We start from the raw sequence: 16,496 nt of genomic DNA, 5'->3' as shown, positions 1-16,496 counted from the left end.
TGATACATGTGTGGTCATGTAAAACATTTTCATATTTAGCAATGTTGTGAAAGAAAAAAAAAACAAGAGAACTAAAGCAAGTGAAAAAAAAAGTATGCTTTGATCCTTATTGAGGTTCTACCACTTATTTCTCTGTTGCTGGATAACATTTTTCATCATAAATCTTTCAGAATGTCTTAAATCATTGTATTACTGAGAATAGTTGTCATTCACAGTTGATCATTGTATAAGATTGCTATTACCATATTTAATGTTCTCCTGGTTCTGCTTGCTTCACTTTGCATCAGTTCATGTAGTATCCAGCTTATTATTTCTTCTAGCACAATAGTATTCCATCACAGTCATATGCCACTTGTACAGCCATTCCCTAGTGATGGGCATTCTTTCAGTTTGCTATTCCTTGCCACCCTAAAAAGAAAGCTTCTACAAATTAAATCTTCTTTATTTACTTATATATTTATTTATTTTATTGCTGTATCAAAGGATATGCATAGTTTTCTGGCCCTTTGGGCATAGTTCCAAAGTGTTTACACAGTGAATGGATCACAGTTCACAACTCCACCAGCAGTGAATTAGTGTCCCAGTTTTTCCACATCCCCTTCAACATTTGTCATTTTCCTTTTCTGTCATATAAGCAAGCCAGTGTGATAAGAATGAGGTAGTACCTCTGAGCTATTTTAAATTGCATTTCTTGCTTTAGATTTAGGGGAATTTGAGAGAACTCAGGCAAGTCCCTGCTTCTGCCATATTGACTTGGCCTCCAAGTAGTAAATTTTCTGGCCACAGTCACCGTATAAAGACTATAAGGCATGGGAGAGGAGGGAATACTGGAGTACTGGAGGAGGGTAGAGAGAGATTACAGTCTCAAAAATAGAAAATATATACATAGTAATTAAAATATATATGTATGTGTGAGTTTATTCATCTAATTCATTTATATTTTAAACTTGAATCTTCTAATTTTGCCCAGATTGGAATTATAGGGACTACTCTGGGGCCTGTCCCACTCCCGATTACTGTGAAGCTATTACACGGTCTATTGCCAACCTGGAAATTCATCTCTCCTTGGAACGCCTGGACTCCCCCTTCCAGGGATTTAGAACATTGATGCCAAACTTAGAGCATAAACACTCACTGGGCCTTCCAGAACTCCCAAATTCAAGTGACCTACTAGCCTTGGCCTTCATGGTACCTGAGATTACTGATAGTTCTCCCTCCCCCCACCCCAGCTTAACTGATTCTTGAAATATTGAATTATAAGAGAAGAATCAGTGGATTCATTATCACAGAACTTCCCGCTTGGGAATTCCCTCCTCCTACAGGCAGATCACAGACTGTAACTTAATAGATAAGTCTGAGGCATAAAGGGGTTAAGTGACTTTAGTCATGATCATACACTGAGGTCTTCTAGACTCCTGGTCTCTTGGAACCAGGAATGATCATTCTTACACTTGTGCCCCGTTGGCACAGCATTGCAATATTGCTCTTTGTAATAAATCATTTCTCATTAGAGATATGGGTACATACTGATTCACAACAATATAAATACAAAATTATATCAAGTATAAAAATACGATGACCGAATTAAAATGGATTCATGTCATTAGCAAAAATGACAAAATATTCTGAGGTGATTAAAAATTTAAGTCCATTAGATTATTTTTTATTTTTAACTCATAATAAAAACAATTTACATGTAATAACCTATTCTCTTTTAGCCAGAATTTACACTTAACATATGCCAGACCATTATTTTCAAAGTAATCAGTATAGAAAAGGAATCTTGTTCTTCTCATTGCTGACACTCTAGTAACTCCCCACCGGGTCCAAATAGACACCCAGACCTATAAAATTCATATTAAGCAAAGATTTCACAAAATTTTACACATCACTTTGTCACAGTGTAGACAGCTTTGCATACATTAGCTTCCTCAGATGGGTGATCTGTTGATTTTAAATTATACAAGAACTATACTTTTTAACTCATTATCTGGGTTGACTTGTTACTGACTTCACTGATTAAATTATCTTCTCCCTGTTTTGCCTTGGCCAGATAGCCCTTGCTAGTTGTTGGTAACAGAGCTTTATTCCAAATTTGAGCTTCTCTGGTGTATTCAGTACTAGAAAATAAGCTTTCGGTTTGCTTCCCATTAGGTTTGCATTCCCTTTGTCATTATTTATTTATTTTACAATGAAACTGATTTAATTCTGCTCTCTTACTTCCATGCATTTAATTCAGGTCATCTCCTGTGTCAGTTTACACTCCCCTATCTCCGCTCCAAGGCCACCTCTTCCATGAAGGTTCCTCAGATTTATCTTTTCCCCCAACACATTCAAACTAGTGTCATACTTATTTTTGTTTCTTTGCATTGTGCCCTGTCCTTGCCTCCTCCAGATTAGACTGTCAGTTAGTTCCTTGAGGGTAGAGACTGTATTGTTTATCTTTGTAACACTTTCCCCTAGAAAACTGTGTTACACATAGTAAGCATTTATAGTGAATAAATAAATGAATGAATTGAGCAATACTTAATAGTGTTTTCTTCCAGGTGTTGAATGCCTTTGGGAAGGTGCCAAAAAAAGACATTTGGGCACCAGAACCAGAGTCAAAGGTAAATTTCTCCTTCCTTCCTTTCCCTCTCCTTCCCTCCTTTCCTCCTTCCCTCTGTCTCTTCCTTCCTCTCTCCCTCCCTCCCTCCCTTTTTCCCTCCCTTCCTTCCTTCCTTCCTTCATTTTTTTCTTCTCTCTAACCATACCTAATTTCCCTATAACCTCTGGTTTAATAGTACATCTACAATGGACTATATTTTAGTACCTTGTTTTTCTTGGCTACATAAGCCCAACCCAACTTCTTGACACACTGACATGTATACTCTTGTCTTCCTTCACCCAGGATGTTCCAGCCATGGCTATCACCACCACCTTCTGGGAGAGAAACTTACCATCAGTTCCAGGCCTGCTGATGGCTATCGGAGCGACCAGTTCCATAATTACACTGTGTATCATGATTTACAAATGCAAGAGAATCATGTGATAGATTCTAAAATTTCCTTTTCATGCTTTTTGATTCTTCCTTCCCAGCACCATCAAAAGGAAAACCTGGAAAAATTAAAGGTGGTAGCATTGGACCCTATTTTTGTGCACTGGATTTTACGAGCCAATTTTGTCCCTGTGAGTGTTAAAGTCATCCCCCCAAATCAAAATAGAATAAAATAAATTCCCATTAAATCAGTTTTACTAGGAGCAAGGTCTGTCCCATCACTTGTATGTGCAAATTAAGTTGTGTTTATTGATAGAATAAAACCATAGTGTCAAAGTTTGAATTTCTGGAAGTTAAAAATCTCAAGAGAAATCTTTTAAAGCCCAGATGCTTGTGGGAAACAATCACTTCTTTATCCTGATTTCTTTCTTAAAAAAAAACAAGCACACCTTATGATTTCATGAATAAATTTCTTTTTAACCTTCTCTGTAGTAACTCCATAAATTAAGGATCAATCCTGTGAAATAATCATCATAGCTGAGAGCCTGAGAGCCAGCTGGCTATGGTGACTAAACTATATTGTTGGGTTCCCCCTTCCTCTTTTGGGAATGGGGGTGTCAATAGAGTCCAGTGTTCATAGAGCTTCCTGGAGTAAGCATACCTCTTCTGGCAATCATTTCAATGTAACACTAAAAATAAAAACTTTAGATTGAAGCTTATATTTAGGAGTGTGTCTTGTATACATCTGCAGAGAGGATTGCTATTTCTAATTCCCACAAATTGTCTTATTACCTGGTCTTTTCTGCTGCTAGATTTATTATGTATTTATGTGTGTGCACATGTATATTTTCCTTTGCTGCTAGAGATGTACTCCAGACCTGAGGAGAATGTATTTACTGAGGTGTTCAGCTTAAAGAGTTGTACCAGTTGGGATAGGATAAGGTCTATGAATAGAATCTTTTATATTAGACTAAACTAAGCATTTTTCTAAAGGATTATAATAATCATATTCTTACAGATATCACCAGTATGCCCCTCCCCACCTAGTATGCCTTGAAATTGGGGAGAAAATGAGTTAATTCTTTGTCAGTAAAAGCTAAAATGTAAGTTATGGGCTAGAATTGAAGCTGGGGTAGGGTCTATGAAGAGCTTTCTTTTTCCACTTGTGGCCATTTTTCATTTAGACTAGTAGTCCCAAAATTTAATGCTACTTTTGTTCTCCACTTTTTTTCTACATTATGATTAAATGGCAATCAAACCAAATATTTTGATAAAATAGTATTCATAAAGATTCAGATTGTACTCAAATGTAGAAGCAATTTTTTAGATTTCAGGGTACTATATATTTTCAAAAGTAATTCTGAAGGGACAGCAAATATAATCTTATAAATCATTCATCAAAAAGAACATGGAAATTGTTGGAAATGATCCTGATCTTTTTTTTAATTTTACTTTAAATAAAAGATAGGAAATCAAGTGGATTATAAATTTCCTTTTTCTAGAAGACATATTAGTCCAATACATACAGATTTCTTCCTCATGATGGCATTTTGCGGTCACATTTTTGAAAACTTTCTTAAATCCAAAGCAGCACTTCTAAACAAATGGAAGGGATGACTTGTTAATAGTAATGTAAGTTAGAGAAAACAAAAGCCATCTAGATAATAATTATCATTATAATAATAGAGAAAGTAATATAGATGATCTGGCAAAGTCAAACATGGCATATCTATGTATCATAATTGGTCCAACATAAGTCCAGGGACCAGAATGTTTCCCTTATATAATTTTCCAGATAACTGAAGCCTAACCTTCAGATCCAAAACTTGAAAAACCTTAACTTTTATGGATCTCTCTCAAGTGAATAATGACACATTTTCATATTCTCATTAAACAAAAATTTAGCTTTTACTTGATTTCTCAGGTTCCTTATTATGAACTCCAATTGTACACCTGCTCAGTACCCTCTGAAGCTATTTGTCCCATCTAGAGGCTGCCGTATTGGATGATTGTTCAGCTTCTGCTAGATCCTCCACTTTGTCATTTGTCAGTGTCAGCTTTGACTTTCTTTCTCAATCTACCACTTCTGGTATAAACTGGGAAGAACTATTGATTGCCAAAGAAAACCAAACCAACCCGACTTCAATTCCACCATCTTAAAGAGCATTGCGCTGAGGCAGCAGGAAAACTGGAGGCCTCTAAGTGAAAAGTGGCCTTTGTGACAGTTACTTTTACCTCTTTTGAACTCTTGTCTGATTGCTTTCAGGTGTTCTACTTTTCTCCCTGGGGAAAGAAGCCCCTTCCCTAATTTATCTTTATTCCTTATAATCACTAGTCAGTCATAGCATTTCAGTGGAGAACCACTGAGTTAGGTTTCTGTTGGTCATGAGTTAAGGGTCAGATTTAATAGTAGCCTCAGCTGGTATTAACAATTAACTCCCAAGTTTTATAAGCTTAATCAGTAGACACTTTTGTGGTATATAGCGTGGAAACAGCCATGACCAAGATTCAGAAGATGGATGAGCTCTGTGATTTTGATCAAGTCACTTTCCTCCTCTGAGAATCTTATTCTGACTTGTGCTTATAAACTAGCCAATCCATTCTTGTCAATACAGTTGTCTTAAACTATAGATTAAATTAATCTCATAATAAGTGCCAATCCAGATGTTTTCATGGAATCAGCTAGAGGTGAGGACTTATAGATCATGTTACCTGGCTGAATAGAGTTGGTAATAACCTTTCCTGGACCAAATGAATGAAGTCACTTTGAAAAATCAAATAACACATTGGCCATCTACTTCAGAATTTCAGAGGCTGGAGGAGGAGTCCTTTTGTAAAATCTCTAGAAACGGATAGCAGTTAAGCCTTGATGGTCATTAATAATGCTGTGTCATGGGAAAACTTTGAAATGAAAGATTGGGGAATGTATTCAGTTTTTCAGTTTAGTGTCTGATGTTTTGTGTCTGAAATTTGCCTCAAAACCATGTGGGGAAGTGTGTGTTCTTTGGCTATAAAGTAAGATTTTGCCTTTACTGTTTTGTTTGTTAATAAAGTAGAATGAATATCACCTCTGAGTTCATCTTGCTTATAATCTCTTGGAACATAAATTTGGATTGAGAGAGTTATGAAAGCCATTTTTTTTTGGCCAGAAGCCAACAATAAATAAGTACAGATATGTGGCCGAAATTAGCACTTAAATTCCAGAGCTACCTAATTTGAACTCCATATTTAAATTTTAAAAATCCAATTGGAAAAAGTGACATAGTAAGACAGTAAGAACTACTACATCTCCCCCATGAGGGCTCTAGAGATACTTCCTAGGAATTTGATTGTCTTTCTCTCATGCCAATGGGTTCAAATCACCATTTTTGTACAAATCCTTTACTGTTAGCAACTAGTAATTAGTGTCTGAGTTCCATTTAACTAATATCAATTAGCATTTCAGAGACATAGAAAACACAAAAGTACACATATCCTTCCCTCTCAACATCTCATGGGAACCTTTTCCCCTATACTCTCTCCTGGTATGAGTAGAAGGCTCATTTTTAGTCATTTTCTACATAGTGTCCCACCAAGTCTCTCTTCAAATGCAGCTCTCTCAGAGGAGTCCTTGACTCTTTAAGGCCATCCTTATATTATAGAGGCTGAGCTGGCTGCAACATCCAGCATGGACCTGCCTCTACCCCCTGGATATCACTTGCCTCACCTTACCCTTTGAAACTATATAAGGTCATAGCCCCAACCTCACCGAAGATGAAAGAACAGACACTTGAGCAAAAAAGATGGAGGCTCCTATTCATAGGCTTCATGTTGGCTTTGTGTGGGAGATGCCTTAAGTCTCTCAACATTGCCTGCCTTCAACATACCAACAGGGGGAAGAAATTAGCTGAAGGTGAAGGGGAGTGGGGAGAGAGAGAGAAAAGAGAAGAGGAGAGAAGTAGAGAGAGGAAGAGAGGGAGGGAGAGAGGAAAAAGGGAGAGGGAGGGAATGAGAGAGGGGACAGCAAGACATGACATTTCTTCATTAAGATGTAAAGTCCCACATCAACTATGTTTTGTTCCTCTAATTTGTACAAAACAATTTTCCCCAAACCATATCTCTCATATTTCTTTCTCATTTTTTAATTTATCAAGATTTTCAGCCCCAGAGCCATCCTTATACTCCTTTACCCCATATCTGTAAATAATTCCTAAATGTTAAATTCCACCTACACAAGATTCTCACATCCAACCCTTTCTATCCACTCCCATGGCCACCACTAGAAAAAAAATTTTTTAAAGGATATGATCTAGATGTAGAGTAATTTTGGTCAAATCCAAGGGATCAAGAAGAGGATACCTGAAGGAGCCTAAAGCTCTGGTTTGATCTTGTCCCATGTTGTCTTATTAACCTCCAAGGTATTAAACCAAATCCTCTGTTTGGCTTTTAAAGCTCTTCACAACCTGGTTCCTTCCTGCCTTTCCAGTATTTTATTTTCCTCCTCCACATATTTGATAACCCCCCAACATTAACCTTACTGATCTCCAACACTGTCTCTTAAGTCTATGCCTTTTACAATTTCTGGAACATTCATCTCCATCTCTTAGCTTCTCTGGATTGCTTCAAGACAGCTCAAATCCCATATATAGACATAGTCATTTACATATTTCTCAATTAATTAAATATTGGGGCTAATTAGGATCTGGGTAAATAGGAATAGGCTAAACATAGTGCAGTTTTACCTTAAACCCCAGCTGGAATCTTGGGGAAGAGCTCCTGAAGGGAATTCTGAGAAGCCTTAGAGGCTGTTGGTATTCAATGCCCAGGCACTATTGGAGTGAGTAATTACTCAGACAGACTGGTTGGATCTTGGTTCTCTGGAAAACTGGAAAACCTAGTGGCAGTTGGAAGAGGAGAACAAGTTGGAGTTTGGAGAATAAGTTTGTGAAAGAAGATCAACTGAAAGAATGGACTGTTTTCCTCTATGTGGCTACAGTGAGGCAGGCCTACTGAGGCCTACCAAGACCCAGGTGAAGCCTACGTAGGCTACCTAGGGTAAAATAGGTAGTTTTTATAAAATAAAATTTGAAAAGCTTTTGCAAAACTAATTGATTCTAGCAGAAATTAGAATAGAAATGGCAAGGAAAAATCTTTGCAACAAGTTTGTCTGATGAAAATCTCATTTTCAAGATAGTTAATTAATTCAAAATTATAATCCATTTCCAAAATAAATGAATGGCAAAATGATATGAACAGGCAATTTTTAGAGTGAGAAATTCAAGTTATTCACAGTCATATTAAAAAAATGTTCCAAATCACCAAGAAATTAGAGAAATGCAAACTAAAGAAATTCTGAGCTTCTATATCACATTTATCAGAATGGCAAAGATTACCAAAAAAAAAAAAAAAAAGAAAATTAATGTTGAAGGGACTCTGAGAAAACAGGATGGTAGTGGGAGAGGCATATAAATAAGAGAAAAAAATTAAAACATTCATCAGCCAGACTCCATAATTTAAGTGATACAAAGTACATACTTTACATTTTCAATATCAGTACTTGGGTAGAATTCAATAACTATTGATCAGTACTTAATTTGACAAATGCTCAAATATGAAAATATTTTCAAAGGAACTGTTCATCTCTCTGTGTCTCTCTCTCTCACACACACACATATACACACACAAGATTGTACTTTTACAGATTTGTTGTCTAAATCAGAGAAAATCTTGCAAATTCTTCCCTAGTGGATACCTGTAAGTGGTGGTCTGCTATGCATGTTTCACATATGGCTCTCCAAAAAAACAAACAAAAAAGAATGCACCACATACTTTTAAGCTTAATATGATTTGTGTTTGTTTGTTTTAAACCCTTACCTTCTATCTTAGAATCAATACTGTGTATTGGTTCTAAGGCAGAATAGTGGTAAGGGCTAGGCAATGGGGGTCAAGTGACTTGCCCAGGGTCACACAGCTAGGAATTGATATGTGTTTTGAAGGAAATTTTCCAGCACTTTCTTAAGTCAAAACAATCAATTCACCAGTGAATTAAGCACTGTTTTTATAATATTTGATAATTTCTGAGTGTAAAAGTTTACACTGAAAATTTAATAGTTGTCTCTCCTACAATCTGGCTCCAATGCACCGCATCTAATAACTAAAGCACAGGGTGAATATCTCTCTGGGAATATGAAGGGTTCTATTTTATCCTAGATGAGTCTCCCCCACATCTAATATGTGTATGCCTATGTAAGATATGCATTTCCACATGGAATGTTTTTACACATAAGTGCAGCATATAGGTAGTAGCATAGAGAAACATCTCTGGAAGATAGTGTTTCAAACATCTAAGTGATGTTATAAGCCTTTATGACCCATAACTCTTCAGGGGATATTGTCATTTCTTCTTTGAGGGGAGCAATAGAAATCTCCCTTAGTAAAATAGAGAAGAGTCTAGAAATGTCTTTGCCTCTGTTCAAACCACATAACACCCCCTTGTTACACAAGGGGTCATCTGTTGCCACATTTGCTTCCTGTTATCATGGAGTTGGATTTATTTCTATTTCCCTCAAATATCTCAGGTTTGGAAATATATGTATTTCTTGTTCAAAACAAGGCTGCTTTAATGTGCATTCTTAGGGGAGACTTCATCACTAAGCTTATATTCACTAGTTTAGAACTCTTTTCCATCAAATATTAGCTACATTAGACTATCACAAATAAAAGATACTGAGACTTCCAGGTAAACATGGCTGCAGTTTAGATGCAGGAATCTACCTCTCCTCATCGCCTATGGACATAGACTACCTCAAAAGACCAAAAGAACCGAATTCATATGAACGAAGGGACTCCACAGTAGGGTGCACTTTGAAGGTATGTGGAATTTGAGTATTTCCACATTATTAGGGGTGAAATAGTTTCCACCAAAACATGAGCTGATCTACCCTCCCCAACACCACCTACAGAGCCAGTGCTTTAGAATCAATGAGCAAGCGAGGGACACCTCTGGGTCCTTGGCAGCTGACTAAGACTACAGAAGACCTACCCCTGAGAGAAGGTAGACTTGAGACCCAATAGGCATAAGAGTGCAGACCTTGGGTGCTAACAGTAGAATCTGTGGAGACTGGAGAGGTGGCCTCAGGCAAAAACCGCACTCCTTAGCTCCATACACAGAGAGCCTGCCTTCATCACTCAGACACCTAACTGTAAAGGAAAGAAAAAACCAGCTGAGCTTGGAGGAGTTTGGGCAAGAAAAGTTGGAAATAGTTCAAAAAGAAAATAACAGTCTAAAGTATAGGACTTCCCAATTGGAGAAAGAAGCCCAGAAATCAAATGAAATGATATATACATTGGAGAACACAATTAAACAGCTGGAAGCCATGAAAAGCAGGATAGACCAAGCAGAAAAGGAAAAACAAAAGATTATAGCAGAAAACCAGTCTTTAAAGACCAGAATTGGGCAGTTGGAAGCCAACGATCTCGCAAAACAGCAAGAATTAATAATGCAAAGTCAAAAGACTGACAAAATAGAAGGAAACATGAAATATCTCACTGAGAAGATAACTGATCATGAAAACCAGTCTAGAAGAGACAATTTGAGAATCACTGGTCTACCTGAAAACCCAGAAATAAAAAGAAATCTTGACATCATACTAAAAGAAATTATCCAAGAAAACTGCCCTGATATTCTTGAACAAGAGGGGAAAATAGACATTGAAAGAGTTCATAGAATACCCTCTACACTAAATCCTCAAAAGACAACCTCCAGGAATATAATTGCCAAATTCAAGACCTTCAAAGCTAAGGAGAAAATTTTACAAGAAGCCATAAAGAGATAATTCAGATATGAAGGAGCACCAATCAGGATTACACAAGATCTGACAGCTTCCACACTAAAGGACTGCAAGGCTTGGAATATGATATTCAGAAAAAGTCTTCAATCAAGGATCATCTACCCATCAAAACTGACTATATTCAGGGGAAAGTATGGGCATTCAACAAAATAGGAGATTTCTAAGTATTTGTAAGGAAAAGATCAGAACTAAGTGGAAAGTTTGATATCCAAACACAAATTTTAAGAGAAATATAAAGAGATAAATAACAAAGAGAGGGGAAAGAAAATAATTGTTTTTATTTAAATTTTCCTCTTTAAGGGCTTCAATAAGATCTAAATGTTTATATATTAATATATGGAAAATGTTATTTGTAACTCTCAAAAATTATATTCACTCTTAGAAGAATCATTAATAGGGAGAGATTGGGGTAATAAGTGGTTTAAGATGATATGTTAAAAAAAAAAGAAAAAAGGGGTAAGGGGAATAGAAGATGGCACCAAGAGAAACTTGAAGGAATAAGATAAATAGGACAATCTATATCACACAAAGAGGTGCATGGGAAGGGAAGGGGAAGAATACTCTTATAAGAAGGAAAGGAAGAGAGTGCTAATTGGTAATACTTAAACCTTACTCTCAGTGGAATCAATGCTGAGATGGAAGAGAATCTAGATCCCTTGGGTTATCAAATGCTACCTTAGCCTACAGGTAAGGTGAGAAGGGAAAAACCTAAGGGGTGGCGGAGTGGGATGCAGAGTACAAAAAGGGAGGGAAATGGGGGGGTATTTAATAGACCCTAAAAAAATAAGAGGGGAACAAAAAGGAAAGGGGGGGAAAGGGAATTAAAATAAGGGTGGGGATTAAGGGGACTGATTAAAAGCAAACCACTGGTTTAAAAGGAAATAGCAAAAGAAGAAAGGGCAGAACTAAGAGAGGATATCAAAATGTTGGGGAATACAGAGGTGACAATCATAACTCTGAATTTGAATGGGATGAACACATCCATAAAATGAAAGCAAATAGCAGAGTGGATTAGAAACCAAAGTCCTATCATAAGTTGTCTACAAGAAACACATATGAGACAGGTAGACACATCATGAGGGTCAAAGGCTGGATAAAAATCTATTGGACTTCAAATGAGAAGAAGAAGGCAGGAGTTGCAATCATGATATCTGACAAAGCCAAAGTAAAAAGAGATCTGATTAAAAGAGATAGGGAAGGTAATTATGTCCTGATAAAAGGCAGTATAGACAATGAGGAATATCAGTATTAAACATGTATGCACCAAATGGTATAGCATCCAGATTTCTAAAGGAGAAACTAGTGGAGCTCAAGGAGGAAAGAGATAATAAAACTATACTAGTGGGAGATCTGAACCTTCCTCTATCAGATCTAGATAAATCAAACCAAAAAATAAATAAGAGGCAAGAGATGTAAATGAAATCTTAGAAAAATTAAAGTAAATAGATACATGGAGAAAAATAAATAGGGACAAAAAGGAATATACCTTCTTTTCAGCAACACATGGTACATTCACAAAGATTGACCATGTACTAGGGCATAAAAACATGGCAAACAAGTGCAAAAGAGCAGAAATAATAAATGTAACCTTTTAAGATCATAATATAATAAAAATAATAATTAGTAAGGGTACATGGAGAGGCAAATCAAAAATTAATTGGAAATTAAACATTATGATTCTCCAAAACTAGTTAGTTAAAGAAGAAATCATAGAAACAATAGGTTCATTGAAGAAAATGACAATGATGAGACATCCTTTCAAAATCTATGGGATGCAGCCAAAGTAGTACTCAGGGGGAAATGTATATCCTTGAGTTAATATATTAACAAATTAGGGAGGGCAGAGGTCAAAGAATTGGGCATGCATATCAAAAAAACTTGAAAGTGAACAAATTGAAAATCCCCAAGTGAAAACTAAATTAGAGAGCCTAAAAATTAAAGGAGGAATTAATAAAAATTGAAAGTAAAAGAATTATTGAATTAATTAGACTAGAAATTTTTGAAAAAATAAATTAAATAGACAAAGTACTGGCCATTCTAATCAAAAAAGGAAAGAAGAAAATCAAATTGACAGTATCCAAGATGAAAAGGGAGAGCTTGCCTCTAATGAAGAGGAAATTAAGGCAATCATTAAAAACTATTTTGTCCAATTACATAGCTATAACTATGGCAATATAGGTGATATGGATGAATATTTACAAAAATATAAATTGCCTACATTAACAGAAGTAGAAATAGAATACTTAAATAATCCCATATCAGAAAAAGAAATTGAACAAATCATCAAAGAAGTCCCTAAGGAAAAATTCCCAGGACTAGATGGATTCACAAGTGAATTCTATCAAACATTCAAAGAACAACTAATCCCAACATTATACAAGCTATTTGACATAATAAGAAAAGAAGGAGTTCTATCAAATTCCTTTTTGACTCAAATAGGATACTCATTCCAAAGGCAGGCAGGTCAAAAACAGAGAAAGAAAACTATAGAACAATCTCCTTAATGAACATAGATGCAAAAATTTTAAATAGAATACTAGCAAAAAGACTCCAGCAAGTGATCATGAGGGTTATTCATTATGATCAGGTGAGGTTTATACCAGGAAATATTCTAAATTAACTAATTAAAGAAAATATAAAAAATGATACCAAGTATGGCAAGAGTTGCCTCATGTATTATGTGGGTGTCGTATGGCTCAAATAGAGACAAGATGGACATTTCTGCCTCTTCTACCGCCAGACGTTTTCAGGGGAGACTTTCCTTCCTTCTAGGATGTTGGGGACAGAAGCCATCAGATTGTTCTCCAAGAGATTTTCTCCCTTAAATATTACTCAAAGATGTGAATTTTTCAGGTTCAATCCAACTTGTTTCAATAATGAAGGAAGCAAGACTCTAAGTTCTTTCCAACACTTGATTCTTTTCCCAACCAGGTGCCAGTTCCACAATGAAGCAATTAGCCAAGAAACTCACTTATCCAAATCAGTAGCAAAAAATGAAAATCAGATAGAGTGTACATGTAAGCATACGTACCAAGCAATTTATAGTGAAAAAGCTCTCCCACTGGGACAAGGTAGCTCAGCTCAACCAAGAGAATTCTGGATTTTATTCAAAAGGAAGTTCTCCAAAATTTCTAGTGTAGCAAATTGTGGATAGGGACATGATGGAGATTGCCAGAATTTCTCATGACTTCTCAATGTCTTTTCTTTCAGCAGCCTGAATTGGGATTGGCTTATTCCATCTCTCCTGAAAATGGAATCCAGAAGCACCTAAAGCCCAAAGAGACTTGAAGCTTGGACAGAACTGAAGGGCTCTTCTCTCTCCTAATCTTTCCAACTCCTCCCAACCCCTCACACAAACACAGGAGTGATGCTGAGCTCTACCAGTGAGGAGAGAGTCTCAGGCCAGTGCCACTGTGATTAGACCAGTAAACCACTGATCCAAGCAAGGAGCACTAGCAGTGCCTGTGTAAGTGATACAGATTAAATATACCAGAAAATGCCCAAGAGCAATTGCATTCTTTAGATAGAAACAGGATAAAATCTCAGTTCAACCAAAAAAGTTCTCTATCCCATTGAAAGGAAGATTTTTTTCTCTCTAAAATATCTAAGAAGTCTAGCTGGAAATTAGTGACATGTTGAGGTGTTAACGCCTCTCTTACATATCTATAGCTTTCAGTCTTGGATCTCTTGGATCTCTTGTACTGAATATCTCAAACCACACAAGTATCTCTCTGCCCCAAGATGTTCTGAAATAAATTGCTCCTTATTAAGTTACTCATTGCCAGGTTATTTTATCATCTATCAACTTTGACTCACCACTTGTTCCATCACAGTGTTGTTCTAGTGACAACACTCTGGGTTTGTGTAGAAGCTGGTTTCCAAAAACCAACAACAATAACAATAAATTTTTAAAAGTAGCAACAACAAAAAATTATAGGAGATGATATTTTTTTTAAAAACAGAATACTGGTTTTTTTTTTACCCAAGATCTTTAAGTCACTGAGGTTTGACTAACTCAGGTCTTGGCTTAGCATATCCAGGATGATAGGAGTATTTTTTCCTTTTGGCTTGATTTTTTTAGGGAAGAAAATGGTTAAGGAGTGGGGAGAGGGGAAAGGCATTGTTCAATGCTTCTTTATTCTCCTTATTGGTATGGAAAGTTGCTTGAAGGTAGAAGATATGTCCTCAGAGCTCCTTAAATACCAGTGTGAACAATGTAGAGGGTTAGGAGTCTTACTGTAGTTGGAGAATGTTGTCAGATGTGATCAACATGTCAGTTTGTTTGGCTTAACTATATAATTTCTCATGTTGTCACAAGGTACAGTTCTATTCAAATCTATTCAGAGAAATGAAGACAATTTTGGTTTTTTAAAAAACATTAACAAAATATTATTTTTAAGATGTTATTTGTGGGTACTTTTCTTGGTTTCCTGAAGCATCCTACATATATCATTATGATTTCCAAAGATGGACAATCTTCACATTGGCTTAGGAAGATATTGTTATGAAGCTTTGAGTCATTCAATAAATGTTGGCTGAATACAGGAAACAACAACAACAACAATAACAACAACAAAACAATCAAGAAGCCCATGATGAAAGAGATGATCATTGATCTCTAATGCTTGTTAAATCCTCTTTGTCTGTTCATTCTTATTTTTAGCTCTTGTCAGTCTTATGTTGTTTTTCTACCTACTCGAACTTCCTCTGAATAGTTTTCTTTTTACTAATCTCAAAACCTATTTTCAACTTTCAATTAATTTAACTTGTGTAATTACATTGAGTTCTCAAACAAGAGCAAATCAACTATATGAGCTTATTAAATAGAGTGCCATCTACTGGCTAAAGAATATAATTTATTAATTTAGAAAATTTAATTTAAACTCTACTTTTGAGGTTTACTATTTGTGTAACCTTGCAAAAGTCATGTACTAGCTGTGTGATCCTGGGAAAATCACTTAATCTCCATTGCCTAGCCCACTCTTCTGCCTTGGAAATAATACATAGTATTGACTTTAAGACAGAAAGTAAAAACTAAAAAAAAAGTCACATAACCTCCCTAGTCCTCAGTTTTCCTATTAGAGTACTGGTCTCTGTCTCGATCTATGATCCTATTACCTTGACTGAAACATTTCCACAAGCAAACTTGTCACCTTTTCCCTATTGTTTATATCTTATGATATGGCCTCAAACTCAAATTGGAGCTTGTGTTAGTAGTATGTACTAATTCATATCAATTATACTGTTCCTGTAGGACTATTTCACAACAAGGGTATAAGTCTCCTGGAATAAATGGTAATGTTCATAATGCGTATAGACCAGAAAGTTCAGGACAGAAGCAAACAACAAGGGTATAAGTCTCCTGGAATAAATGGTAATGTTCATAATGCGTATAGACCAGAAAGTTCAGGACAGGTTGAAAGAATGAATAAGAAGGTAAAAACTGTAAACCTCAAAATTTCTTAGACTTATAAATGTTGGAAATTTCACCATTGGGAAATTTCATACTTGAAAAATTCCCTATTGATAGTGGGTCTTGGCTATTGGAATGTGAACCCCATTGGCATGAGAGTTTCCTCCTCTTCCCTTCTTAAGATTACTTTAGGACAGAAACCTTTTGCTGAACAATGGAAAGGACTTTGACCTATGCTTAAGCATAGAACAGGAATTTCTTTGAGTCATGATTGATT

At 36.1% G+C, this 16,496-nt stretch overlaps 1 protein-coding gene across 12 annotated transcripts in view; it reads left to right on the top strand.

The window, feature by feature from the left end:
• Positions 1-6,044, top strand: part of MAOA (monoamine oxidase A) — a 141,380-nt gene extending 135,336 nt beyond the window's left edge. For all 12 annotated transcript variants that reach the window (XM_056826107.1, XM_007493318.2, XM_056826108.1 and 9 more), the window contains 2 exons: positions 2,547-2,609; positions 2,891-6,044. In XM_056826107.1, the coding sequence (XP_056682085.1) occupies positions 2,547-2,609; positions 2,891-3,031 (204 nt within the window). In that variant the 3' untranslated portion in view covers positions 3,032-6,044. The remainder of the gene's footprint in view (positions 1-2,546; positions 2,610-2,890) is intronic.
• Positions 6,045-16,496: the final 10,452 nt, after the last annotated feature.

This window comes from Monodelphis domestica, chromosome 4, assembly GCF_027887165.1.
Source record: "Monodelphis domestica isolate mMonDom1 chromosome 4, mMonDom1.pri, whole genome shotgun sequence".
In the NCBI taxonomy this organism is placed as follows: domain Eukaryota; kingdom Metazoa; phylum Chordata; class Mammalia; order Didelphimorphia; family Didelphidae; genus Monodelphis; species Monodelphis domestica.
The sequence above is the reverse complement of the archived record's forward strand: the minus strand, read 5'-3'. Positions and strand labels throughout refer to the sequence as shown.